Source organism: Neofelis nebulosa, chromosome 18, assembly GCF_028018385.1.
Source record: "Neofelis nebulosa isolate mNeoNeb1 chromosome 18, mNeoNeb1.pri, whole genome shotgun sequence".
Lineage (NCBI taxonomy): Eukaryota > Metazoa > Chordata > Mammalia > Carnivora > Felidae > Neofelis > Neofelis nebulosa.
This window is the reverse complement of record NC_080799.1, coordinates 35,795,879-35,821,329: the sequence shown is the minus strand read 5'-3', so window position 1 is coordinate 35,821,329 and position 25,451 is coordinate 35,795,879. Positions and strand designations below refer to the sequence as shown.

Sequence of the window (25,451 nt, the reverse complement as noted above, 5' to 3'; positions counted from 1 at the left end):
CAGTCCTAGACAACACACAAATGAACAGGCACGGCTGCATTCCAGCAAAGTATTTCATGCAAAATAGGCAGCAAGGGAGTGTAGGGTCTGTGGACCAGAGCTCACTGACCCCCGAACTAGAGGGTTTGCAGCACAGGAAGGCTTCTATATGGTTTGTGACCATATTGCTTATTTGTGTGTTTCTTTGATCAGTCCTTGCCTCCCACACCAGATGCAAGCTCCGTGTCAACAGAGACCCAGACGCCTATTCACGCAGGTGCCCGGTGCACAGTAGGTACCCAGTAAATACGCGACGGAGGAACAAATGAAGAAGTGAGTTTGCAAACAGTGGTTTGAGACCCACCGCCGCCCAATCGCAACCCTAGGGAACGACACACAGGAGCTCACGTCCACAGAGCAGGGAACTCTCCGGAAGGCCTGGATGGCCCCCAGCCGGACCTCAGGGGGGCAGCTCCTCTCAGACGCACAAGTGCTCAGAGCAGGGGTGAGAGTGGCGGCCGCCAGGCCCACATTGCCAATCGCCTTCAGCACGAGCTGGAGCTGAAACAAGATGTGGGAGGGGCCTTGAGGCCTGGTGGGGGTGCTCACCTCACCCGCACAGCTGAGGGCTCACCTGCGTGGCACAAGCTGTGCCCAGGATGCCGGTCTCCCTCACCTGGTCAGCGTCCGAGGGCTCCTGGAGGGTGCAGTTGGCATCCAAGGCCTCTCCCAGGATCCTCACGAGGGAGCCGACACCAGGCAGGCGTCCGCAGGGCCCGTCCAGAGAGGCACAGAGGTTGTGCGCCAGGGCCGAGATGCCCAGAAAGGCGCTGGGGCTGGCCCCCGGGGTCTGCAGGAGCGGCTGGGGACAGAAACCGGCCCCCACCCCAGCCGAGAAGGCTGCTAAGTGGCCCTTCACAGGCCCGGCCGCGTACAGATGGGCCCCCGCCCTGGCTGCACACAGACTCCTAGAGACCTGGGTCCCCTACCCCGGGAGTCTGAATAAACTGGCGTGTGGTGGGGCCTATCCACGGAGCACCTGCCAAAGGACCTAGGCGACGCTTAGGTGCATCAAGGAGGGAGAAGGACGTTAGGGGGACGCAGGGCAGGGGACTGTCGCTGATGTCTCAAGACAGTTTCAGCTGTCCCAACTGAGAAGCAGACACGCCAGCATCCCGGGGGCAGAGACCGGGGATGCCGCTGAAGGTCCTCTCGCACCCAGGAGGAACTGTCCACCCCAGAGGTCGACAGTGCGAGGCTGGGAACCCCGGGCTCAGTCACCAGTTTGGAGGAGGAAGGCGGGCACAACACGGGGGGGGAGGGGGGAGAGGGGGGGCGTCCGGGTTAATGCTTAGCAACCACCCGGAGAAACCGCAGCCCCTCGTGGGTAGCGCTGGCCAATTTCCACGGTGTAAATGCTCCTGTCACAGCGCTCTCGGCGGCTCACCGCAGCGGGGCCAGAAGCGCAGACATCAGCGGGGAGCGGCTGGCATGTGGCAAACGCGCGCATGCGCGCTCCCGCTCACGCCAGCAAGCGCACGCGCATGCACATGCGCACGCGCACACCCACCGCGCCTAAACAAACCCGAGGAAAGGGAGGCAGTCTTGTGCCGTAACGGGATGAGGTGTGCAGTCTCTATGACCTTGGCTTTTAACCTAACTTCTCTACCTGCAAGCTGAATGTTTAAATGACATCTGTGTTTTTCCGCCAGCTTCCCAACTGCGTGGAAATCGAGACTTTCCTGCCGCCAGCCCCACCCCCCAGCACACGCTGGGGCCTCTTGGGTCTCGCTCCCCTGAGGATCAGGAGACCCCAATCCCCGCCGTGGGGGCTACACTGCCCTACCCACCCACATCAAGTAGGCTCATCTCTCCAGGGGCCTCCCAGCAGCAGCAGCAGCAACTGAGCCCAGGCTGAGTCAGATCCCGGCCCGTTCCAGCTGTGCGACAGGGTCCCACCAAGACGCTCAGGCACCCCTACACCAGGGCCCTGGAGCCTTCAAATCAGAGGAAAGCAAAGGGGGGTGGGGTGAGTGGGGGATAGGGGAGCGCTGGTTCTAGGCCTATTGGGGGAAAAGCCAGAAAGATAGATTTTATTTATAAATTTTTTTAATGTTTATGCTTGAGAGAGAAGACAGATGCGAGCAGGGGAGGGGCAGAGGGAGAGGGAGACCCAGAATCCAAAGCAGGCTCCAGGCTTGGAGCGGTCAGCACCGAGCCGGAGGCAGGACTCGAACTCATGAACCGCAAGATCATGACCCGAGCAGAAGTCGGACGCTTAACTAAGCCACCCAGGCGACCCTAGGAAGATGGATTTTAATAAAAAACACTGACATGGCACTCCCTGTGTGCCCGGTTCTGCTGTTCACATGTCACACAGATCACATGATTGAATCGTGAGACACAGAGAGATTAAGTAATTTGCCTACGGTCACCCAGCCCACAAAGAGGTGGGGCCAAGACTAACCCTGAAGGGTCTGGCTTCCGGGCGGGACGTTACCCCACGCTCACTGCTCCTTAAATACATATTCTCAACTTGTGGAAACCAGGTCTGGGCATGGGCATCGGGCAGTGGCTTCTATTACCCCACACCCACACCACCCAGAGCAGCGACGGCCTGGCAGCCTGGGAAAATGCAATGTCTATACCGTCTCTGTTCTTCTCTTAGACTCCTGCTGTCCACCAGGTTTGTGCGTCGTGCGGTGTCTGCGTGTGTGCTCTCGTATGTGGTATGTGTAAACACGCGTGTTGTGTTCCCTTATGGGAGTGTATGTTTTTCCCAGTATACATGTGGGTCGGGGTGCACATGTCCCAGTGCGTGCACGTGCACACGTACCAACATGGGTGTGTGCCCTGTGTGTATACATGCCTGCCCTAAGGTGTGTGTGTGTGTGTGTGCACCCAGGTATGGGGGGATGTCCGCACTTGTCCCTGTGAGTATCTTTGTGTGTGTGCCCATGTGTGTTTTGGTATGTATGTCTCTGTGTGTGTTTTCTTTGTGAAAGGAAAGGGATATGTGGCTTGGAAAAGCACATTCAATGTTATTCGAGATTTATCAACTGAGAACAATCTTCCCTGTTTCCTCCATACAGAGGAGGGAGAGCAGGGGACATGAACCGTGGAGAGACGACAGCCAGGCTTGTGGAGGACGGTTCCCCCCTGTCAGAGGTCTCGCTCTCTACTGGCTTTGCCCCAGGAAGGCCGCCAGGGATAGGCAAGGGCAGACTGGGTCCTCCAGGGACCAAAGATGGAACGAGAAGTGAGGTAGGGCCCAGCGGGGGAGGCCAAGTGGCTGGGGCCCCTTGGCTAGCTGGGAGCTGGAGGACAGCGGGGCCAGCATGAGGTCAGGGCTCCCAGAGCAGCAAGGACCCTGTGGGATCACTGGCTGCCTGAGGGACAGGGGGGCAGGAGATGTCTGCCCAGAACGGCGAGCCCTCCTTGACTTCACGAGAATCAGAACCCTGGCTCCTAATACAAAAATCTCTAACTTAAAAAAAGCTTTGGTGACACTTCAGTTAAAAGTCTGCTTAAAAGGTTCTCTCTTTTAAATTTTTTTATGTTTGTTTATTTTTGAGACAGAAACGGCATGAGCAGGGGAGGGGCAGAGGGATACAGAGACACAGAATTTGAAAGAGGCTCCAGGCTCTGAGCTGTCAGCACAGAGCCCGATGAGGGGCTGGAACTCACGGACTGTGAGATCGTGACCTGAGCTGAAATCGGACACTTAACTGAATGAGCCACTCAGGTGCCCCCCCCCTTTTTAGTTTTTAAAGATAAAATTTCCCGGGGCGACGGGGTGGCTCAGTTGGTTGAGCGTCTGACTTCGGCTCAGGTCATGATCTCCCAGTCTGTGAGTTCAAGCCCCACATCGGGCTCTGTCCTGACAGCTCGGAACCTGGAGCCTGCCTCGGATCCTGTGTCTCCCTCTCTCTCTGCCCCTCCCCTGCTCACGCTCTGTCTCTGTATCAAAATAAATAAAAACATTTAAAAAAATTATTAAAAAAAAAGATAAAATACTCCCCAGACCTATGACCCTCATACAACTGATTTCCCTTTTCCAACAGGACTTGAAAGCCCACTCGTCTTGCCCCCAAATCAAGCCTCCCCCAGAGGCCAGACAGGCAAGCTGATAGAAAACAATAGAAGATGCATCACGACTTGGGGAGATGAAACACGAGCTGGAAAAGACAGACAGCCTGCATTTCCCAAACCAAGAACTTCTAAGTTACATTCATCAAGAGACACCACTAAGAGAGGAAACGGCAAAGAGGCAGCAGAGGGCCCAGCAATGGAACGGAGTGCACACACACACACACACACACACAGCATGGACAAGTCTCACAGAGAATATGGGAGAAAGAAGCCAGACTCCAGGTGCACATGAGCTCACGGGACAATGTCAAGAGCGGGCAAGAGTGAGGGACGGCCGGAAAGGTCAGAATCCCCATGATCTTTGACGTCACCGACCAGGAAGGACACAGGGTGGGGGAGGGGAGCAGGAAATGTCCTCCATCTTTTTCTGGTTGCCCAGGTGGACAAATGTCACACAGGACACTTAGGAGTAGCACAGTCTCCTGATTGGGTACTTTGACATGTAACTAAAAACACACCCCTAACTGCAATGCGGCCCCCTGGGACGGTGGGACAGACAGAGGACACCGTGGGGAAGGTGGTGGGATTTGAACAGCTGAAGTTTAGTAAGTAATGTACTAAGGTCAGTTCCTTAGATGTGACAAATATGCCCTGGTGACGTCAGACATTAGAAATGGGAGAAACCAGGCCCAGATACACAGGAACTCTGTACTAGCCTTGCAACCCTTCTGCACACCGAAAATTACTCCACAAGAAAAAGTATATTAAAATACTCTTGGGGTGCCCGGTGGTTCAGTCAGTTAAGCATCTGACGTCCGTTCAGGTCATGATCTCATGGCGCGTGAGTTTGAGCCCCGCATCGAGCTCTGTGCTGACAGCTTAGAGGCTGGAGCCTGTTTCAGATTCTGTGTCTCCCTCTCTCTCTCTGCCCCTCACCCGCTCACTCGCTCTCTCTCGCTTCTTTCTCTCTCAAAAATAAACAAACATTAAAAAAAATTTTCTTAAACTCTCTTGCCTACCCCCTTCCCCCTCTTTCTCTTCCCCTTCCCCTTTCCCCTCTTCCTTCTCTCCACCCCTTCCAGGCTGCTAAAAGCAAGTCTGCATCCCGGACACATGCCCCACAAGCGCCCGGCACACTCTGTCCTTGTGGACTAGACGAGAGAACGAGCAAACCAGTCCAGAGAGGGGCCAGCTCTGGCGTAGAGGACAAGCCAAGTAGGCGGACGAGACCCTGGGCTCTGTCAGCCGAGGGACCCCGCCCACCCCGTATCCCTAACAAGTGGTCCCAGCAGCGACACCAGCCGCACGCCTGACACTTGGTGCACATCATGACAGCCCCTTGATCCACAGAGTCTCATGATGCATCACCCCACTGCACAGAGGGGGAAACTGAGGCACAGAAAAGGCAAGCGCCCGGCTGTAGGTCATCCTGGTAAGAGACAGAGCTGCGATCCGGAGCTGGAGGTCTAGAACCGGAGCCTGCCCTTTTAGCCACCTCACTTGTGCCGAACGAACGGTCTTGAGGACACTGACCCTGCAGGCACTGACTGAGCCCTGGTGGTTCCTGGACAGCGCTAGTGCCCCTGGTGGCCAGATTGTCACCTGTCGGGCCATAAGCTGTGCGGGATGCCCCCAGCGGGGGCCAGCCTGAGCCTGGCTCTGAATCAGGGCCTGACTTGTATCTGCTGAGCAGAGCCAACCACATAACCTGCCTGGACCGGCCCCACGGCCAACCCTGGAGTCAGTGGTCAGGGGTCAGGGGTGAGTGCTCCCTATATTCTGCCCAGAGAGTCAGCCAGAGCCTGACCAGCACGAGGGACTGAAAGATTCTGCTGGAGACGTCCTCCCCCACTGGCGAGGCAGGGGTCTCTGCCGCTCCCGGGGACCCTGGCTGCCTGTCACCAGCTCTCGAGTGTGTTCACCCCTGCTCCCTGCTGGTGGCCCCTGAATCCTCGCCCACTACCCGCCTGGCACAGCAGGGTGAGGAACAACAAGTGACGGTGCCCGCAGGCAAGTGAGGACACATCCCTCGGAGAAAGGAAGGGCACACGGGCCACCTTAGGCAAGCTTCCCAGCCTCCTCGGGCCTCAGTTTCCCCATTTGCAGTATGGGCGTAATCAAAGCACCTACTTCACAGAGGCATCGTCAGGATTAACTAAGACCTCCAGGTGATCAGAAATCCTTGGCCTAGCTTCACACAGGCTTCCTAGTTTCAAGACTCAATAAACGTATCTGTGTACAATAACAAGAACAGCTCTCACCTAAAGTGCTCAGACTCTGTGCCAGACACGGGGAGAATCCATTTACATGCATCGCCCCATCTCTTACCACCAGCCCCGGAGGAAGGTTCTTATTCCATCCCCATATTCCGGATCAGAAAACAGGCTCAGAGAGGTTAAGCCACTTGTCCACAGTCACACAGCTGGAAGGCACACTGCTGAGACTCAAACCCAGATCTCGCTGCTCTGTCCCCACTGGCAGCATGAGGGGCTGGCTCAGAGCCCTGACGAAAGCGGGTTACCCCCTGTGTCCAATCGGCTGTTAAGTCAGGGAGGGATGCCAGGGGGCCGGGTGGGGAGCAGGGGCTCACCAGCAGCGTGTGGACCATGGCATCTGTGGGCTGTGGGATGAAGGCCAGCGACCAGAGCCACGCCTCTATCTCGTCCACCTCTACCTCTCCGGACATGATGAGGTCCTTCATGAGGCCCACACAGGGCTCGGTGCCACAGGAGGGCAGGGCATCCACCAGCGGCTGCCTGAGATCGAGAGAGACAGAGGGATGTCACAGAGGTGGCCCGCACATCCTGAGCGCCTTCGGACTCATCTCGAGGGGGCCTCGGGTCATCCCGGGACACTCTGAGGCTCCGAGAAGTACGATGGGGACGTGTCTGGGATCACACATCCCGGAAGGGGTCGAGCTGGGCTTGGGACCCAAGCAGCCTGGCTTACAGGGTTCACAAGGATAACAGCAGCCGAGTCCCAACCCTGGCCAGTCTGCCCACCCAGGAAACAGCGGTTTGGGGCCACATTAGAACCGCCCAATGCTCTGCTAAAACCTGCCTCGGTCACCAAGCAGGGGCGAGGACCCCTGGCATCGAACAGGAACCAACAACTGGCAGGTTGTCTCTGGCCTCGATTTGCTCATCTCGAAAATGGGAATGCTGATGGACCAGCCCCAACATGGCCCGAGAGTCCTTGGAACACACAGGTCACTTCCTCTGAGCGACGTCCTCCCTTTTCTTCCCACCTCTCACCCTCGCACCTCCTCTTTCCGCCATAAATCTGGGCCCTGGGGAACCACACTTGGGCCAGAAGTGAAGGCAGCCTCATGGACACAAGAACTCTCTGAAGAGCATCTGTCCTCTCAGAAAGTCCTAGATTTGGGATGGGTCCTCCCGCCTCCCTGACTCCCAACATGTACACGGACCGATGAGACCCAGGGTCTTGTAGGAAAATGCAGAGCAGCAGACGGGGGAGGTCACCAGGGAAACGGGCACTTCGTTCCTCCTGAGGACCTGAGGGCCCTTGCCTTGGTCACACAGAATTAAAACACGCCTAAGTCAAACATCACTTCTATTCAAGCCCGTAAGTACTAGACGGAGAAGCACAGACCGCCTGGGTTCAAAATCCCAACTCTGCTGTGTGATTCTGGGTCAGTTTCCTAACTGCTCTGTGCCTTGGCTTCCCTGCGCAAACATGAAGTAGGGATTAAAAAAAAAAAAAAAGCCACCTACCCCATGGGGTCCTAGTGAGGGTTCAACGAGAGGATACAGAGAAAGAGTTTCAGGAGGTGCCTCTCCACTAGCTATCAGGCTGTGCAGTCACTGAGACATTTGGTCATGTTGATTTTGCAGGGTTTTTTTTCTTTCATATTTTGGACTGATAACCTTTGTGAGATCTTTTCAAAAAATGTTTTCTATTTATTTTTGAGAGAGGGAGAGAGACAGAACATGGGCGGGGGAGGGGCAGAGAGAGAGGCAGACACAGGATCTGAAGCAGGCTTTTTGAGATCTTTTTGAAAGGCTGTGAGAAAGTCCCAGATGTCTGGAGTTCAGGAGCTTGGAGAGCAGCAGGACTTGGGGAAGGAGCCCCAGGCTTCCCCAGGACAGCCCGGAGCCCACAGAGCTCCTCAGACACTCGGCGCCTGGGGTCTCTGTTCACCCCTTGCTGGCCCCACATCAGTAGGGTCCAGGGGGTGGGACCCCAGCCCGGCCCGCAGCCCCACCCACGGCCAGAAGGGTACCCAAGACACATTGGAATGCTAATTCCAGCTCTCTGCAAGAGGGTCCCAGTCTGGGGGAGAGAACAATGCCTGTATTTATACTGCCAGGCCCTTCAGATTGAGTCACAAGAAGGGCCCCCCCACCCCCGCCAGCCCGTGGGAACCTCCAGACTCCCCGCTTAATCACCTTCTTGGCAGACATCCCAGAACGAAGGACGAGTCAGTATCACAGGGATGAGACGAGACGAGACGAGATAGCACCGTGCAGCCCTCAGAGGGGGGACCCGGGACGGGGCCAAGATGGCCCAGCCCCACCAGGACCGCCAGCCAGCTCCCGGGCCGGTACCTCTCCCCCGCAGCAAGGCCCTTACCGGTTGTCCCGGCATTTAAAAGAAGATTGTCTCCAGAGTTCCAGCAGCTCCTCTGGGGAGAGTCCCTGGAGCTCTAATACCAGCGTCAGGAACAGTTCTGCGGCCTGGGAATCAGAGGGGGGAAGCATGAGCGACACCTCCTCCCCTGGCAGCCTCGGGGGGTGGTGGTGGGGGCACAGGGTCACCCACTCCATTCCCCTGCCTTCAGACAGGACGGCAAAGAAAGTGGGACATGTATTGGTAGCTTCCACCTGAAGTGTCCTAAGATCCAAAGAAATGAGGCCACATGTCTGGGCTTCTCTCTCCTAAATTCCTGGCACGCAGCCTGGTCCGTTTCTATTCTTTAACTTAACCAGCATTTACTGGGCACCTACTGTGTGCCAGCCACTACACCTAGGGGCTAGGGATAAGCAGGAGGCGGTGGAGGGAACAGACATGATACCTGCCTTTGTGGGCTTTATGCTCTAACAAAAGCTCACTAAATGTTCACGTGACCACGATCTAGGCTGAGTCTCAGCCTCTTTCCTAGAGTCGGTGAGATGGCAATCGTTTCTGATATTTTTAATGAAAAAAATATAGAATAAAAGGGCGTATTCAGACCACACACCCCTCAGGTGTCCGGAGATAGGTGATTTGGTCCCGGCTTCCTGCTGGCAGTCCCCACGCCTCCCCCGGGCTTGGCCAAGGCCAGGACCGAGGCTCCCCAACCCACGCCTGGCCAGCCAGGGCTCTGCTGGGGCTGGGACCCACTCGCCCAGCCTCTGGCCTCCCGTGCTGAGTGGCAGGCACCCAGTTCCCGTGCACACAGCTTGGCCGGGCAAGACGCAGGCTGCACAACAGGCCCCTCACTGGCCAGCTCGGCCCACCCACCCCTCTGGACAGCACATCTGGCCCCCGGGGTCCAGACAGCATTCCTATGATGTGTCTTCTCTTTGTGGAGCTGGAGGCTACCCTTAGCTCTGCCTTTACTTTCTCGTGCCGGACACACAAGCCAGCCCCTTGGGTGGGGCGACTGTCACCACCACGGCAGGCCCTGACTGCTATTGGCCTTCAAGACTGTCAGCCCAGCTCGGGGCAGCCACCCCTGGGGACTCTCAACTCCAGGCCTCCTGCCTGCCTTCTGGATGGGCTCAGCTCGGCATCACCCGAGAGTCTCTGGGCTGAGACACTCACACTTTGAAGCCCTCCAACAACTGCTGTGCCTGGTTGAGCACCTGGCCACCTGGGGAAGGCTGGGTATCCACCCTGGAGTATGCCGCTTCCTCCGGGGAGGCCTCCGGCCCCGAGTGTGGGCATCAGGACTAGCCTTCCAGAGTCAGCCACAGCAGGAAGGATCACAGCACCGCCTCCGTTTCTCCCCTCCAGCAGCGAGACAAGGGAGAAGCCCGTCGGCTACTAAGAAGCACGCACGATCCTAACGCGAACACCACCACGACCACCACCGGTCACTTTGTACGGAGCCTCTGCTGCGTGCCAGGCACCGTTCTAGGTCGCGTGCACGCACCGTCTCATTTGACCCACGCGCGACAGCCTACGGGGAGTGGGTGTCGTTAGCCCCCCCCTTAACAGAGAAGATCCGGGACACTCTGAGGGCTTTACTCAGGTGCCGGTGGCCTCACCCCTAAGTGGCAGAGTCGAGCACTGAACCCTGGCCACCTAGCTCCTAAGCCCACACTCTTCACCAGTGTCCCCTGCCTGAGGGCATGGGGTGGGGGTGGGCAAACAAACAAGAAAAAAGAAAGCCCGGACTTCTGGCAGCTGCCAAGTCCCATGATGTCAATACTCCCACTGTGGCCCCTTTCCAGCTGCCCGTGTACCCACGTGCTATCACTGGATGCAGACTTGGAAAAAGCACGGAGGCGCGAGAGCAGGTCATGTCACCACACACGCCTACAGCAGGTGCAAACACCCTGGTCACAGGTGTCAAGGTCACAGGCAGGTAAGTGATGGTTTTGAACACTGATTACCTTTGTTTCTAATGTGACTTCTTTTTTTTTTTTCTTGGTGTTTCAGAGCGAGAGAGAACACGTGTGCAGGAGGGGCAAAGAGACAGGGAGAGAGAAAGAAGCCCAAGCAGGCTCCACCCTGTCAACGCAGAGCCCAAAGCGGAGCTCGATCTCATGAGTCATGAGATCACGACCTGAGCCGAAATCAACGGTCACTCAACTGACTGAGCCACCCACGTGCCCTTAACATGGACTTATTTCTAACACGATCGTTAATAATAACAGCTGTGTTTAACAACCGACCTGCAGGATTTGGGCCATCACCTCTGACATACCATGGTCTACACGGCCCCTAAAACCCTTGGCTGTACACAGTCAGTGTTTAATAAAGGCCCATGACCTGGGCTCCATATTCTTAGAATACCAGAAGGTAACCAAGAGCCGAGCCCTCTGCCTGGAGTCCTCCCTGGCAGTGGGGGTGGGGCTGTGCCACCCTGCCTCACTTCTTACCTCCTCCTGCATCATCTACGGATGCTCCTGGCCATCACAGCCCCCTGCCCCCCACGTCGAAACTCCAGGGCCTCTCTGGCGAGGGTCAGGCCACAGAATTTGCTCCCTATTGAGCAGGAGTCCTGGTTTTGTTTCCCGACTGAAAAAACCAATCTTGTCTCCTGCCCAGCGACAATGGGGACGAGCAAGGGCATCCCAAGCCGAAGCCCGCAAGGCTGGTCCCCAGGGCAACCAGGCGGGCCCCCCAGGCCTTCAGGGGGCCGAGGAGCTGCTCCGTGGGCACTGAGGCATCCCTGAAAAGCCACTTTCAGAAACAAGGTCCTCAGCAGCTCCCCGCCAGGCGGGGAGGACCTCCCCAGGGAGAACACTATTTCCTTTCTCGAGCTATAAATACAGAACAGCCGCCCTGTGCCCTCGGGGGCCAGCACTGCCAGTCTCCAGGAAGCGAGACGCAGGCCCCGAGTATGGCTTGCCCTGAGCCACCTCTCCTGGGGAAGGGCCCAGCCAGGGAGTCAGAGGGTGCTCTGGGGGCCAGACGAGGGAAGCGGGCCTGTCCTGTGGTTTCCGAGCACTTCCTGAGGGTGAGCCACATGACAGTTAGAACGTAGGCTACAAAGTGGCTGTTCTCGGCGAGGGTGACCATACTCCCCTGGCGCTATGTGGCACCACCTGGGGACACTTCTGTCACAGCTGGGATAGGGGTGAGGCTGGCCTCTGGTGAGCAGAGGCCAGGGACGCTGCTGAACATCCGAGATGCACAGGACAGCCCCTCCCCACTCAAGAACGATCTGGCCCAAGGTGCCAGGAATGTCAAGGTAAGAACCCTGCTGGGGGGACAGGCTGCCTGGGGGGACAGGCTGCCTGGGGGGACAGGCTGCCTGGGTTGACAGCTGGCCCGGTCACTTCCTAACCAGCTGGTGGCTTGTAACACCACCTTGCGAGGCAGATGGCCCCTTTCTTTCTGGCTGCCCTCTGGCTCCCACAAAACCCCCAGGGTGAGGCACACGGGATCAGCAAGCTGGAGACTGGCTCCTGGTTCCCCCGTGTGTCTCTGCCATATATACACACATGTACAAAATGTATGTGTGTGTGTGTGTGTTCAATATGCATCCAGTATACACAGATATAGCACACGGTCTGTTTATTCAATATATTCTACTCTATTTCATAGTCAATAAATGTAATCAGTAGGTATAAACGCAGTCTCTACATCCTCAATATATTATAAAAATACCTATTTTCTCAGTGTCCATCTGAATCTGACCCTTCTCCCCTCGTCTCCCAGACCCCCTTCCTGTATGTCCCCCTAAGTTACCACAAGAGCTTCTCGCCTGGGCTCCCTGCATCCCACCTGGCGCTCGGTCTGTTCTCCAGCCTTAGCCACAGGGGGAACGTTAAAATGCACATCAGATCGTGACCTCCCTCCTCTGTACGACACCCTCCAAGGCTCCCCACTACCCCAAGAGAAAGGGATTTGTGAGCTCCACCGAGGGGACCCTCGTCCCTTCTCGTGCTTCCCCCTGGGCACCAGCCACAGGCCCCCACCAACCACCCTGCCACTCAGACTCCCTGAGCAGCTCCTACCCTGGAGTATGTGCTGTGGCTCCCCTCTACCGCCACCAGCCACCCACATCCACAGCTCTTCTGACCCCTACTCAACGTCACCTCCATCATCACTTAAAATTATACCCCATGCCAGCGCCTCTGACCCCCCTTTCCTGCTCTATGTGCCCCCCTCCCAGCCCCTAGGTGTCCAGGACATTCAGTTCACAGGTTTGTGGGTGTCCTCACTCATTATCCCAGGTGTGGAGGCAGACAAAGTCTCCCAAATATCACTGGTGACACCCAGCCCAGAGTGGTGAATGGCAGGGATGGTGGAACAAAGATCGAGATGTGTCTCGAATGTTCCGGAAATTATCCTGACCATGAGGCTCTGCAGGAGGCGGCCCCACCGGTCCTCACGGTCCGGCTCCCGCGAGGCTGGGAGGTCAGCTCCCCAAACACGTCCCCAGGGCTCAGACTCCGGACTCTGGTTCTTTCAAGCTCTTTTCAGAGCACTTTCGCCCCTAGATTGTCAAGGGACCACCCCAGGGCTCCACTCCAATGACCTCTGCTTTAGACCCTGGTCCCAAGCGGTCACTCAGCCACATCCCTACTCTGTTCTCTTCCCAGCGCTCATCAACAGCTGAAATCCTCATCACCTGTGGTGGGTACGGTCCCTCTCCCGTCACCCTGGATTTCATGCTACGTAAAAGCCAGGACGGTACCTGTCTCCTTCATTCTAAGGGCCGAGAACAGTGCCCAGTACATAGTAATAAGCGTCTCATCTTGCTGAACAAACTAAACAGTTCCCCAACTGAGCAAACCGGCCACTTTGGGCCCTGCTGATGGGAACATCATTCCTGGGAACATGGAAGGTCCTTATAGGAAGGCAACGTGGGAGGGCAGCCTCGACACAGGACCCAGACGTGTTGTTTTCCCTTCCCCAGGGACAGCCTGTCCGCCTCTCCTCCTACGTGTGGGTGCGGGGCTCTATCTAAGAACAAGACAGGCAGGGGGAAGACACAGCATCACGTATTCCCACAAATCCTGTCATTAGTCACAAAGGAGGGAACCAGCCAGATGTCTCAAGCCTTCTAAATCTCTCTGGGCCGCGAAACCATCTTCTCAAGTCCACTCCTCCACTTTAAATGACCAGCAGTTCCAAGGAAGGCTGAATGGGTTGGGACTCGGTGGGAAGTCTCCAGTGGTCAGATCTGGATATGGCTAGAGATCTCCGGCGAGATCTCCAGGATAAGCCAGGTTCAGAAAGTTAGCCCGAGGGCCCAACAGGACTGTCTGGCCGCAGACAGGCAAGTGAAAGAAAGGCCTCCGCTTTGTTCATCTTCTCCCCGCACTGGGCCACAAGGCTCGGCACACACCAGCTCGATTTCTTCCCCTTCTTTTGCTTTTGTAACCGACACAGCTGTGCAGTACACACCCTACTCAACTGTACGTAGCAGCCCTGATACTAAACACCAAGAAGGATTTGGCAAAAAAAAGAAGAGGGTGTCCCAGGGACCCAGGCCAGACTCTGGCCTAAGGCTGCCAAAGGCACCTACCTCGAAGCTGGTGGTCTGAGCCTGGCACAGCTTCCTTACGGACACGGCCACTGTGACCACCGAAGCCTGAGACCGCATTTCCTCCCACTCGTACAACAGGCTGCTTGGAGTGACTTCCCCGTCGTCTGGATCTGATATGGGAAGCGCTAGATGGGGAGGACCATACGGGAGGTGGGGGAAGGCCAGATTGAGAAGAAGGCCCCCTGGGAGCCGCCCCCCAACCCTGCCAACACTTCCGCATGTTTCCAGCAAAGGGGGTGGGGCAGACAGGCACGAGGAAAATCATGTCCGAGTTGCGGCTACCAGCAAAAGATGGGAAACAACGTTCACACCCATCCATGAGGGCCAAACAAGCTACCTCCAAAGCGCTCTTGGGAGTAACAGAGAAAACATGCAAAGTCCCTCCGTGCAGAAGATAACTCAGCAATAAAAAGGTCAGACACCCGGTACAACGTGGAGACACCTTGAAACATTATCGGAAGTGAAAGAGGCCAGCCACGGAAGGTCACATACCGTATGATTCTACCTACATGCTACTCCCGGAATGGGCAAATCCAGAGAGCAGAGAGGTTGTCTGGGGCCAGGGGGATAGAGAATGATGGCAGATGGGTGTGAATTTTAATTTTTTTTTTTAATTTTAAAGAGAGAAAGAGAGAGAGAGAGAGAGCACAAGCAGGGGGAAGAATACCTCAAGCAGGCTCCACACTTAGAGCAGAGCCCGACACAGGGCTCAATCCTGAGATCCCACGACCCTGGGATCATGACCTGAGCCAAAATCAAGAGTCAGACACTCAACCAACTGAGCCACGCAGGTGTCCTGGGTGTGAAATTTCTTTTTGGAGTGACGAAAATATTACAGTTAGCTGCCATGATAGACGCACAACTCTGTGACTATACTGGAAGCCACTGAATCGTTCGCTTTAAATGGATTAACTGTGGGGCACCTGGGGGGGCTCAGTCGGTTAAGGGGCTAAGCATCCGACTCCTGATCCCGGCTCAGGTCATGATCGAGCCCCACGTCCGACTCAGCGCACAGCACAGGACCTGCTTGGAATTCTTTCTCTCTCTCCTTCTCTCTCTGCTCTTCCCTGCTCTCAAAATAAATAAATACTTAAAAAAAAAAATAAATGAAGTGTGCAACGTGAATTTTTAAAGTTTTTATATTTAAAAATAAAAAATAAAAATAAAACCACTTCTATCTTAATGAAAGATGAAAGAAAAAAAAAAAAAAAACCACGGACAGTTCATTCAATTCCGTTGGGGAACATCCAGATCTTAACATGACTAGACGACCCCTTTGCTGCCTGCATGGTGCCCAAGGCAGAGCTCAGAAGGCAGGGCAGGCTGGCACCCCAGCCAGTGTTCTGTGGAATCAGAGGGGATGCTGGGAAGCTCCAGGACTTCAGTCCCACCTGCCAGGTTCTTGCTCAGGTGGTGCAGTGAGCCTGGGCTCAGAGGCACGAAGGTTACAGAACAGAGCTGGGGGTTCAAGTCCCGGCTCTGTCTCTTGCCCGCTGTGTGACCTCAGACAAGTCCTCTTACCTCTTCGAGGTATAGTTTCTTTATTTGAAAAAGTAACTAACAACAGTACCTTCCCACTGGGGTCATGATAAGAACCAAATGAAACAATCCACATAAAACGCTCAGCACAGCTCCTGGCCCCCAGTAAATCCTTCCCTAAGGTCAGCAATAACAATCATTTTTATTTGATTATTCAGGGAAAGAGCAGTTTTTCAACCACCAAAAAATATGTATCTTTTTCCCTCAGATGCATGCCTTGCTTCTTTCCTTCCGTGCAAAATTCTAGAAGGGAGCCAAGCTCCAGGGAACGCTATGTGTTGGCAGGAACTTTCCAGAAAATCAGGAAACCTGAGTCAGCGTGCCCCCAAAATGCTCAGGTCATCAGATGGAAGGTGGAATTCTCCCACAAAAGCTGAGAACCAGAAGATTCTATCTCCACCCAGGGAAAAGGACAAGACCAAACCTGAGCCATGGGAGCCAGCAGAAACTTCTAGAAAAAGAGACGGACTCCCGTGTCAACAGCCATTTTCAGAAACTGCTCAAGACAGATAGGGTGCCAAACAGGGACAGAGTGATAGAGCCTAGGCCTGCCTGAGCCGCTCTGCCACAGGGGGTCTCAAGTCTGCTCTGAGGGTCCCCACATCCACCCTTGGTCACCTGTGACAGCCGGATCCAAGGACATCTCACGCAGCAGGGTGAGCGAGGAAAGGGTCCGCATGTGCACGGCACTTGCCTTCTCAGAGAGGGGCCCCACGGTGTCCAGCTCCGTGCAGGAGGCCTCCCTCTGTATGCCAGCCTGGAAACTCTGGTGGCAGGTCAGGCGGGACGCCAGGCCGGGCTGCTGGACCATGGGGGTGGGGGAGACAGGCAGGGGCTCAGGCGAGGCCCCGGCTGTGAAGGGGGTAAGGTGGGGAATGCTGGGGGCCTCAAAGCCCGACCTCAGCCTCCCCCCAACCTGGGTTGTAGTACCAGCAGCCGGAGCAAAGACTGACAGAGAGGGAAAGGACAAGGGGGGTTCCCACACAAAGGAACCCCAGGGCAGGTACTAAAACCTCACGTCGAACCTGAGGCTGCCAGATATTAAGACTTTGTACAGGGGCGCCCGAGTGGCTCAGTCTTAGGTTAAGCGTCCAACTCTAGGTTTTGGCTCAGGTCATGATCTCACGGTTCATGAGTTCCAGCCCCGCATCAGGCTCTGCGCTGACAGCACTTTTCTCCCAGCCCGCCCCTCCCTCCCTCTCTGAAAAGAGATAAACTTAAAAGAAGACTTTGTGTAATTGTTAACATTAACAGTGATCATCTTTCACCCTTACCCAGAAAAGTGCTATTGACAAAACACTTTCTCTGCAGGGAGCTGTGGACAGGACGGGAGGAGAGGAAGTGGGGCCAGGGAGCAGGGGGGAAGGGGGAAGGGCGAAGGGGACGAGATGGGGGTGTGGGGTAGAGGAGTCTGGAGGGAAAGAACTAGGGAGAGGGAATGGAGGGGAATGAGGTGTAGACAGGAAAGGGCGGGGCGAGCTGGGGAGGGAGGAGGGGAAGAAAGGTGGGTCCAGGAGGGCTGGGGACCGGGGGGGGGGGGGGGGGGGGGGGGGGGGGGGAGGGGAGCACTCACCTCCTCCCCCGGCAGGGCCTGGGAGCGCAGCGAGGAGCGCGCGCTCTGCGCAGGGAGCAGCGGCCTAAGTCCTTGGTCTTGAGCAGCCAGGCACCGTGTGGCTGGTAAGTGGTAGGACACCTGCCCAGGACGTCCACCTGGGCGAGCGGGACCCCATCAGCCCCCGCTCCTCCCCTGCCCCCGCCCTCCCCCCCCCCAAACCAGGCTCCCGGCCTCACCTCCTCGAGGGTCTGGGGGCCGGAAGCGCCCGGGCGCCCCTGCAGGAGGCTCAGCACCGCGCGCTTCATGTTCAGCACCCAGCGCGGCTCTGCACTCTGAGGACACAGGCGGGCCACGCGGCCCGAGTGCAGGACGAAGCGCAGAGGATTGCGGCCCAGGGCAGCGCTGGGGACCGGTGGGTGCGAGTCAGGAGGAGACCCTCCAAGGCACTGCTGGGGCCACAGTGCCTTTGCCCCTCCTGCTACAGGTCACTCCCCATAGGAAGCCCCTAGGGAACGCCCTCCCCCTCCCCCCCCATCTTCCCAAATGACCTTGCTTCCCTCTTCCGCTGGGGTCTCCAGCAACTTCTGAACGGACCACAAGAGGCAGCCAACTCTTGGCTCCTAGGTGAGCCCAGCCTTCCTAACGCTTGGACTAAAGCACCCGGGTGCGCCCAGTGTCAAGTAACCAAAAGCTCAACTTCCAAGAGCTTCCTGAATTCCAGAGATTCTCATTTTCCCAGCCCACTGGGAGGCATCTAGCATCCCCCAACCCCGCCCCGCCCCCCACACCGCGAAAGGCGCGCGCACGTGTGCACACACAAACAGATGAGGAAACTGAGGCTCAGAACCAGAAAGGGACTAGGGCAGCAGCCGGGATTCAAACCAAGGCAGGCTGGCTCCAGGGCCATGGGTCTCAGAAACTTCAGACCCCATCACCATACAGATGAGGACAAGAGGCCCAGAGATGGGGAGCTACTGGGGGAGGGGCTCACACAGCAAGTCAGGAAAGAGGTGGGAGCAGAATTGAGTCCAGGGCTCATCCCGCCACCCCTCACCTCTGTTCCCTGCCACTCCTGCACCTGCCAGGTGGGGGGATGGGGTGGGGGGAGGTGATGGGACCACTCCTGCACCTGCCAAGTGGGGGGATGGGGTGGGAGGAGGTGATGGGCCATGAAGTCCCCACAGTTGTGTGTGGGTGTAGAAGAGAGAGGTGCTTTAAGTCCAGCAGCCAGCCAGCAAAGCAGAACCTTGAGGTCCTTACTTTTACCTCCCCAGGAGGTCACTATCCCTCTCCAGCTCCAACCGGAGTCAGGGGCCCCCTGGAGGCAGCCCCCTGGGTCTCAGGCCTTGTGCTAGAGAAATACAAATGTTGCCCGCCCCTTCCAGAATAGCAAATGTCAGTCTGGCCTCAAGGAGCTGACAACAAGCCCTGTGACTTAGCATTTCTGATGAGCCCAGGGACAATAGCCCTCACTGCCCCCTGGGAGGAGACCACCCTAAGCCTTTCAGCAGGGACCCATCTGCCCCTGGGCAGCGTCCCCTAACCCTGGACCCCAGCACAAAGGCTTTATTTTTTAACAAATGAATTTGCAATAAAAAAGGAAGAGGAATCTGCAGGGATGGGCTTGTCTTCAGTCTGGCGGCTGGATTGAGCTTTGAGGCCACTGAGGCCACTGTCAGGGAGTCCTGGGAAACAAGCCTGAAAGAGAATTCCAGGCTTGGCCGGGTCACAAAAGGGAGGCTTAGCTGGGGAAGGGAGAGGCCATGGGTGTCCAAGAAAACCCCCATCTCAGCAGAGACAGGGAGGGGAGAGGGGTGGGCTTTAATGGGTACCCAGGGTCTCCCAGAATGTACTCATGGACAATGCCCAGCGGGTGTTTGACAAACACAAATCCTGGACATGTGGAGGGTGATGGACAGGGAAATAGGAGACCAGCTTCTCCCACCAGGTAAGGGAAGGCCAGCTGAGGCTACTTAGACTCACTCAAGTCTCCTATGCCCTAACTCTCAGTCGTTTTCATCAATGGTCTGGCCTGGGCGCTTACCGAGGTCAAAACCTAAGGCGGGGTCACTCTCACTGTTCTTGCAATCTAACTCGGTGCACCTGGCACCTGGTAGCTAACAGAAGGGGTTACAGGGCTTGTAGGTGCGGTCCTACCATGAGTAAGGCTAGCGTCTTACCTCAAACTCTCGGAATCCTTCAGAACTGTCACCTTGGACCCCAAGATGGAGATCACCTGGAAGCCTTGGAGCTAAAGCAGAAAGCACCGTGAGTTGGTGACCTCTCCGGGGATATCCCAGGACCCCACTGGCACCCCCACCCATCGAGCAGTTCTGGGGCCCAGCATGGTAATAAGACCCCCGTGTCGGGAGCCAGGCAGAGAGATCCTTCCCTTGAGGGAAGGTTCTAGCTCCTGGGTGGTAGAGGCCAACTAGCTCCAGGGGATAAAGAGTTGAAATACCCAGAATCTACGGCTCCCTGGTCAATGTCCAGAAAGTTCTCACTGGTTTCTCATTTTGCCTAAAAGGCCCGAGCAGTGTGGGGAAGGGGTGTGTATCTATAATATAGTGTATCAACAAAATATGTTAGAATTGCAAAGCCAGGGGCGCCTGGGTGGCTCAGTCGGTTAAGCCTCCGACTTCAGCTCAGGTCACGATCTCACGGTCTGTGAGTTCGAGCCCTGCGTTGGGCTCTGGGCTGATGGCTCAGAGCCTGGAGCCTGCTTCCGATTCTGTGTCTCCCTCTCTCTCTGCCCCTCCCCCGTTCATGCTCTGTCTCTCTCTGTCTCAAAAATAAATAAACGTTAAAAAAAAAAAAAAAAAGAATAGAGGGGCGCCTGGGTGGCTCAGTCCTTTGGGCGTCTGACTTCAGCTCAGGCCATGACCTCACAATTCATGAGTTCAAGACCCAAGTCAGGTTCTGCGCTGACAGCTCAGAGCCCAGAGCCTGCTTCCGATTCTGTGTCTCCCTCTCTCGCTCTCTGCCCCTCCCCCACTTGTTCTCTCTGTCTCAAAAATCAACATTTAAAAAATTACACACACACACACACACACACACACACACACACACACAAAAGAATAGACAGAAGGCAGACGCCTGAGAACATCTGAATAATTCCATGGGAGCCAAGTGCAAAGACAGACAAAACTAATCCATGGCATTAGAACTCCGGAAGGCCTCTAGAAAAGTGACCAGGAGGGAGAACAGGGCAGGTGACGGGGGCTGTGTTTCACTTCTTGATCTGGTGGTCACTAGACCCACACGTTCCGTTTGTGAAAACACATTGCTCTGAAGATCCATTTTCACACCTTTGACACAAAAATGTATGTAACAGATTGCCTCCTGGGCAGCTGTAAAGTTTCCATTTTTTCCCAAACGCCTTTGATAGAAGCCAGTTTTTCTTTTCTGGCCAACATTTGACATTACCGATTTTTTTTTAAAATGCTTAAAGCAAACGAACGAATCTACAGCAGCACACAACGTGCTTTGTGAAAACTGGTCTTACAGAAAACCAACCAACAGCTGCCAGTACTTTGATGGACGTGAGCGGACAACAGACTCCAGATGAAGTTCAGGACCAGAGCGGACATTTTGGGCAGTTGAAGAATTTAGAGGCAGCTCACAGCCACCCCTCGAGAGACCACATCCAGTGGTCTACGTGAAAACATTAAAAAAAAAAAAAAAAAAAAAAAAGTTTTGAAAAACGCTTGTGAGCAAGCATTCTGGCCAGTTCAGAAATGCTTCTCAAGCAGGAGATAAGACTTCTGGGAGGGGCGCCTGGGTGGCTCAGTCGGCTGAGCGTCCACCTTCGGCTCAGGTCATGATCTCGTGGTCCGTGAGTTCGAGTCCCGCGTTGGGCTCTGGGCCGACAGCTCAGAGCCTGGGGCCTGCTTCAGATTCTATGTCTCCCTCTCTCTCTGCTCCTCCCCTGCTCACGCTCTGTCTCTCCCTCTCTCTCAAAAATAAACATTAAAAAAAAAATTTTTTTTAAAAAGACTTCTGGGAAAGCAAAAGGCCGCCGTTGATGTGGGGTGGGAGGGTCTGTCCAGGAACCACAGCAGAATCATCAGAAAGGAGACAGGAGAGAAGGAGCAGGCCTTTCCACTTGTGACACTACGAGGGAGCTTTACCATGTGCCTTTGACCCGAGCCGTGGACCCTCAGCTGTGTTCGCTCAGGTTCCCCAGCTTGGACCCTCATTCCTACCAAGGACACAGCTTGCCCCCCAACACCCAATCCCATGGCTTTATTTGCCCCGAGGAATACTTTCCCTTTCCCTCTTTTTTTTTTAACCCCCGCTATTCCCACACAGGGTACCTCCTACAACCAAAATGGCGCCACATTCCGATGTCACCCTCTAGAGTCCTGACCTGATTAACTTGAGATTGTTCAGAAATCTCCTCTCCATTATGTATAATGGAAAGCCGGGGGAGAGAGGGGGCTGTAACTTCCCCTGGGCCCTCCCCAGCATCCTTGGGATCTCCCGGTTGCCCAAAGACACTCACCCATAAGGCCATCTGGCACGGGCCAAGCACGTCTAGGATGACCAATCCTCGAAGGCCAAGGCCACTCCCCTCCGCCAGGGCCCCCTGCAGGCCAGTACTGGTGTTGGTGGAAAATCGATAGGTGTATCTGGTGCCCACAGGAAGGTGGGGCTCAGCTGACCCTGGAGAGCAGACAGAGGATAGAATGTCACCTTGACAACCCATCAACCTCTGCGACTCAACTCCACCTAGACTATTTAGACGTCTGGGTTCCCACCTCCCTGCCTCCACTGGTCCATGAGCTGCCTGTTCCCGGTGCAGGGCAAGCCCAGCAGACGGCACCCTCCTCTGAGGGTGAAGAAGAAAATAAAGACAGGAACGATACGTGTTGAGCAAAGGGTGACCAGCGTTTTCTTATGCTAAGGCCCCCTTCTGACACCTTTATACATCATCTTTGGCCCCTACCTGCCAGATGTGACCACCAGCTGTGCTAACCCAAACTCTCTCTAGACACTGCAAAACACCCTGAGGGGTACAGTCCTGGTTCAGAACCACTGATCTACACTTACGTGAACTCATTTAGGCCTCAACCAACTCTGGGTGGCTCTTCTTTCTCCATTTTACAGAGGTGGAAACTGAGGCTCAGAGAGGTTTACTAACTTACCCAGCGTCACACAGCTGGGATGCCAACCTTGGGAGTTTGAGTCCTCACCTGTGGCCTTGAGGACATCATGTGCGTCATGTGCACTAGGAGAGGGTTGTCCTGGTTCTTGATGGGAACGGGCCGGGAAGCTGGCCAGCCTCAGGGGACAATGAGGTTGCGGGAAGGGCTGACTTAGGGAGGAGGCGGCTCTCTATTTCCCTAACCTCCCATTTAGGCCAGGGGACCAATTGCGAAACCCAGCTAACTATGACACCCCACCCTTCTCTGGGGCTTGTCAGTGAATTAACATTTTCAGGTGCTCAAACAGCCACACCTCACACTCCAGGACGTTTCTCTCCCTCCAAAGAATTCGCCCTAAAGCTCTCTCATCTACTCCACCTCAAAACGCAAATAGAATCACCAGGCACAGATGTTTACTCCATCTGGGGACCACAAGGTGTAAGGCCAGAGCCCCAGGCGTGCTGTTTACTCCGCCAACTGCGATAACCATTTGGCCTTTCCAGAACTGGCCTCTCTCCTCTGCACCGGCCGCTCTGGGAATGGGGACATGTGCTCCGAGGAGGCTGTCCCCACTCACACCAGGCAGCTGGTCCACTTTGCTCCCACCCCCAGCCCTGCCCGCTCCTGTCTCCGGAGACCCTTGCTCACCTGCACCTGTCTTCAAGCAGGAGGCTGCGCAGCTCATCAACACATCTTAAGGTTCTGAAATCACAGATCGGATGAAACAAGGGCAGGGCCAGGAGAAGGCACGGGATGGCCCCACCCACCGGCCACTGACCTACTTGTGTTGGGGGGGGGACGCTTAAGCGTCCGAGGGGACAAGAAGAGATGATGCCAGTACTCCTGTCTGTCAGAGGGCTGGGAATGACCTCCCCACCCCTTATCCAACCTGCTCTCCCCCATCGTGGATGTGGCACCACTGTCCTCATTGCCCGAGCTGGTAACGTGGGAGTCATTTGCGTTCTTACTCTGTTCCTGGTGGCCGTCCCCAAAGCTCTGTCGAGTCTATCAACAAACGCAAGTCTCCCTCCCTCCTCTCCCTGCCCCTGCCTCGTAACTATCCCCCGTGTCCACAACTCCTCGTCTGCAGCTGGAGTTGTCTTAAAAACCAAAATCTGGGGGCACCTGGACAGCTCAGTCCAGCTCAGAGCCCGGAACCTACTTCGGATTCTGTCTCTCCCTCTTCTCTCTGTGCCTCCCCAGCTCACACTCTCTTTCTCTCGCTCTCAAAAATCAAGTGTAGGAAGAACAAAAACCTCAATCTGATCACATCGCTCCTGGTTTAACAGCTCCCAAGTCCCCTCCCCGCCCCCCTCAAGCCACATGCGCTCCTAAGAACATCCTTTACCACAAGGGCTGGCCGCTGTCTGCCCTCTGGCCACTTCTCACCTGGCCCTCACCCTTTGGACGCATGGGTCCTCTTCTTCAGCTTAAGCCCTTCGCACATGCTGTTCCCTCCTCCCTGAACACTCTTCCTCCTGTTCTCCACACCCCAGGCTCCTCCAGGTCTCACCCCAGCAGGGTTCTCCCTGACCACTGTGAACCGACAAAGCCAGACCAGGGGGCTGCAGCAATGAGCGGTGGTCTCCAGAGCCTCCGGAACACCTCCTCCACCCCTCACCACCACGGCCGCCTTCTCAGCAGCAGAAGCCAACCATAGAGTGAACAGCACGGGCTCCCGACCTCCTAGCCCCTACCCCAGGCCATGGAGGTCCCTCTGCAGGGAATCCGCCCCCACCTCCTTCTCGGGAAAGGGTCAGCTTCTCTGCCTCACTGGTCCCAGCCCGAGTGCTGCCCACTTTCACCTTCCATCACCCTTTGTCCTTCCTTCCAGCCACCCGCCTGGATCTTTCCCAGGCACCACCCATCCCGCTCTCCTGAACAACCTCAGCCAGGAATCCGTCTGCAACCACGTTCAGACAACAGCTTTTCTAGAATACCATTTCCATCCTTAAAACCACCCCCCGGGCCTCGACGGCTAACCATTTCCCATGGGAGCCTGCCTAATCCCTTGAGAGATGAAACATTTCCCCAAGATGGGGCAAAGTGCATTTTACGCCATTTTGTTTAGACCCTTGGAAACAATCGAACGTGAGAGGACATCCCCGCCTCCCAAATGTTTTATGTCGTCTCACAAATTGCTTTTCGCACTCAAGTACATTAACACTGGATAAAACCACATTTCAAAGACATTTAGCCCGATGGATTTCCCTTCCCACTTTCCTCCAAGTCTCTGACAGCATATACTCTGGGCACCAAATTAAACCTGTTTATGCATAATCGTTTGACTCCCAATTGTGCACAGACCCAGCATCCGGCTTGTTTGCCCTTCCAACAACCTGTACATCTGTTTTGCCCACCAACTACGCTGCAAAGCAGCCCAGCCCGCGAGCCCCCATCCACCACGAGCTCCAGAAACGAGGTGTGTTCAAAGAGTATTGTGCTCGAACTAAATCGTGTTCTCTTCCTTTCTCAAGCAGTTAAAAAAAACAATATTTATACAATGGAATACTATTTGGCAATAAGAATGAAATCCTGCCATTTGCAGCAACGTGGATGCAACTGGAGGGTATTATGCTAAGTGAACTAAGTCAGAGAAAGACAGATAGCATCTGTTTTCACTCATATGTGGATCTTCAGAAACTTAACAGAAGACCGGGGTGGGGGAGGGGAAGGGGGAAAATAGTTACAAACAGCAAGGGAGGGAGGCAAACCTTAAGAGACTCTTGGATACTGAAAACAAACTGAGGGTTGATGGTGGGGGGAGGGGAAATGGGTGATGGGCATTGAGGAGGGCACTTGTTGGGATGAGCACTGGGTGTTGAATGTAAGCGATGAACCAGAGGAATCTAGCCCCCAAACCAAGAGCACACTGTTAGCCAATTTGACGAAAAATTATATTAAAATTTTTTAAATAAATATTCTAAGTATTAAAAAAATAGTATTTAAATTAAAAAAGTTCCAAAAC

The 25,451-nt window shown here is 55.4% G+C and overlaps 1 protein-coding gene and 1 long non-coding RNA gene across 2 annotated transcripts in view; one reads left to right on the top strand and one right to left on the bottom strand.

Moving 5' to 3' along the window:
* Window positions 1–24,109, bottom strand: part of LOC131500959 (uncharacterized) — a 139,641-nt gene extending 115,532 nt beyond the window's left edge. Inside the window, 13 exon segments of the mRNA XM_058710564.1 lie at window positions 388–540; window positions 656–841; window positions 6,662–6,827; window positions 8,665–8,768; window positions 14,222–14,352; window positions 16,400–16,580; window positions 17,355–17,396; window positions 17,399–17,491; window positions 17,573–17,738; window positions 19,517–19,587; window positions 21,841–22,001; window positions 23,132–23,185; window positions 23,873–24,109. Coding sequence (XP_058566547.1) covers window positions 388–540; window positions 656–841; window positions 6,662–6,827; window positions 8,665–8,768; window positions 14,222–14,352; window positions 16,400–16,580; window positions 17,355–17,396; window positions 17,399–17,491; window positions 17,573–17,738; window positions 19,517–19,587; window positions 21,841–22,001; window positions 23,132–23,168 — 1,491 coding nt within the window. The 5' untranslated portion in view covers window positions 23,169–23,185; window positions 23,873–24,109.
* Window positions 2,410–3,515, top strand: LOC131501719 (uncharacterized). The gene is made up of 2 exons (XR_009256864.1): window positions 2,410–2,665; window positions 3,072–3,515. It is a non-coding gene; the product is annotated as an uncharacterized LOC131501719 (long non-coding RNA).
* Window positions 24,110–25,451: the final 1,342 nt, after the last annotated feature.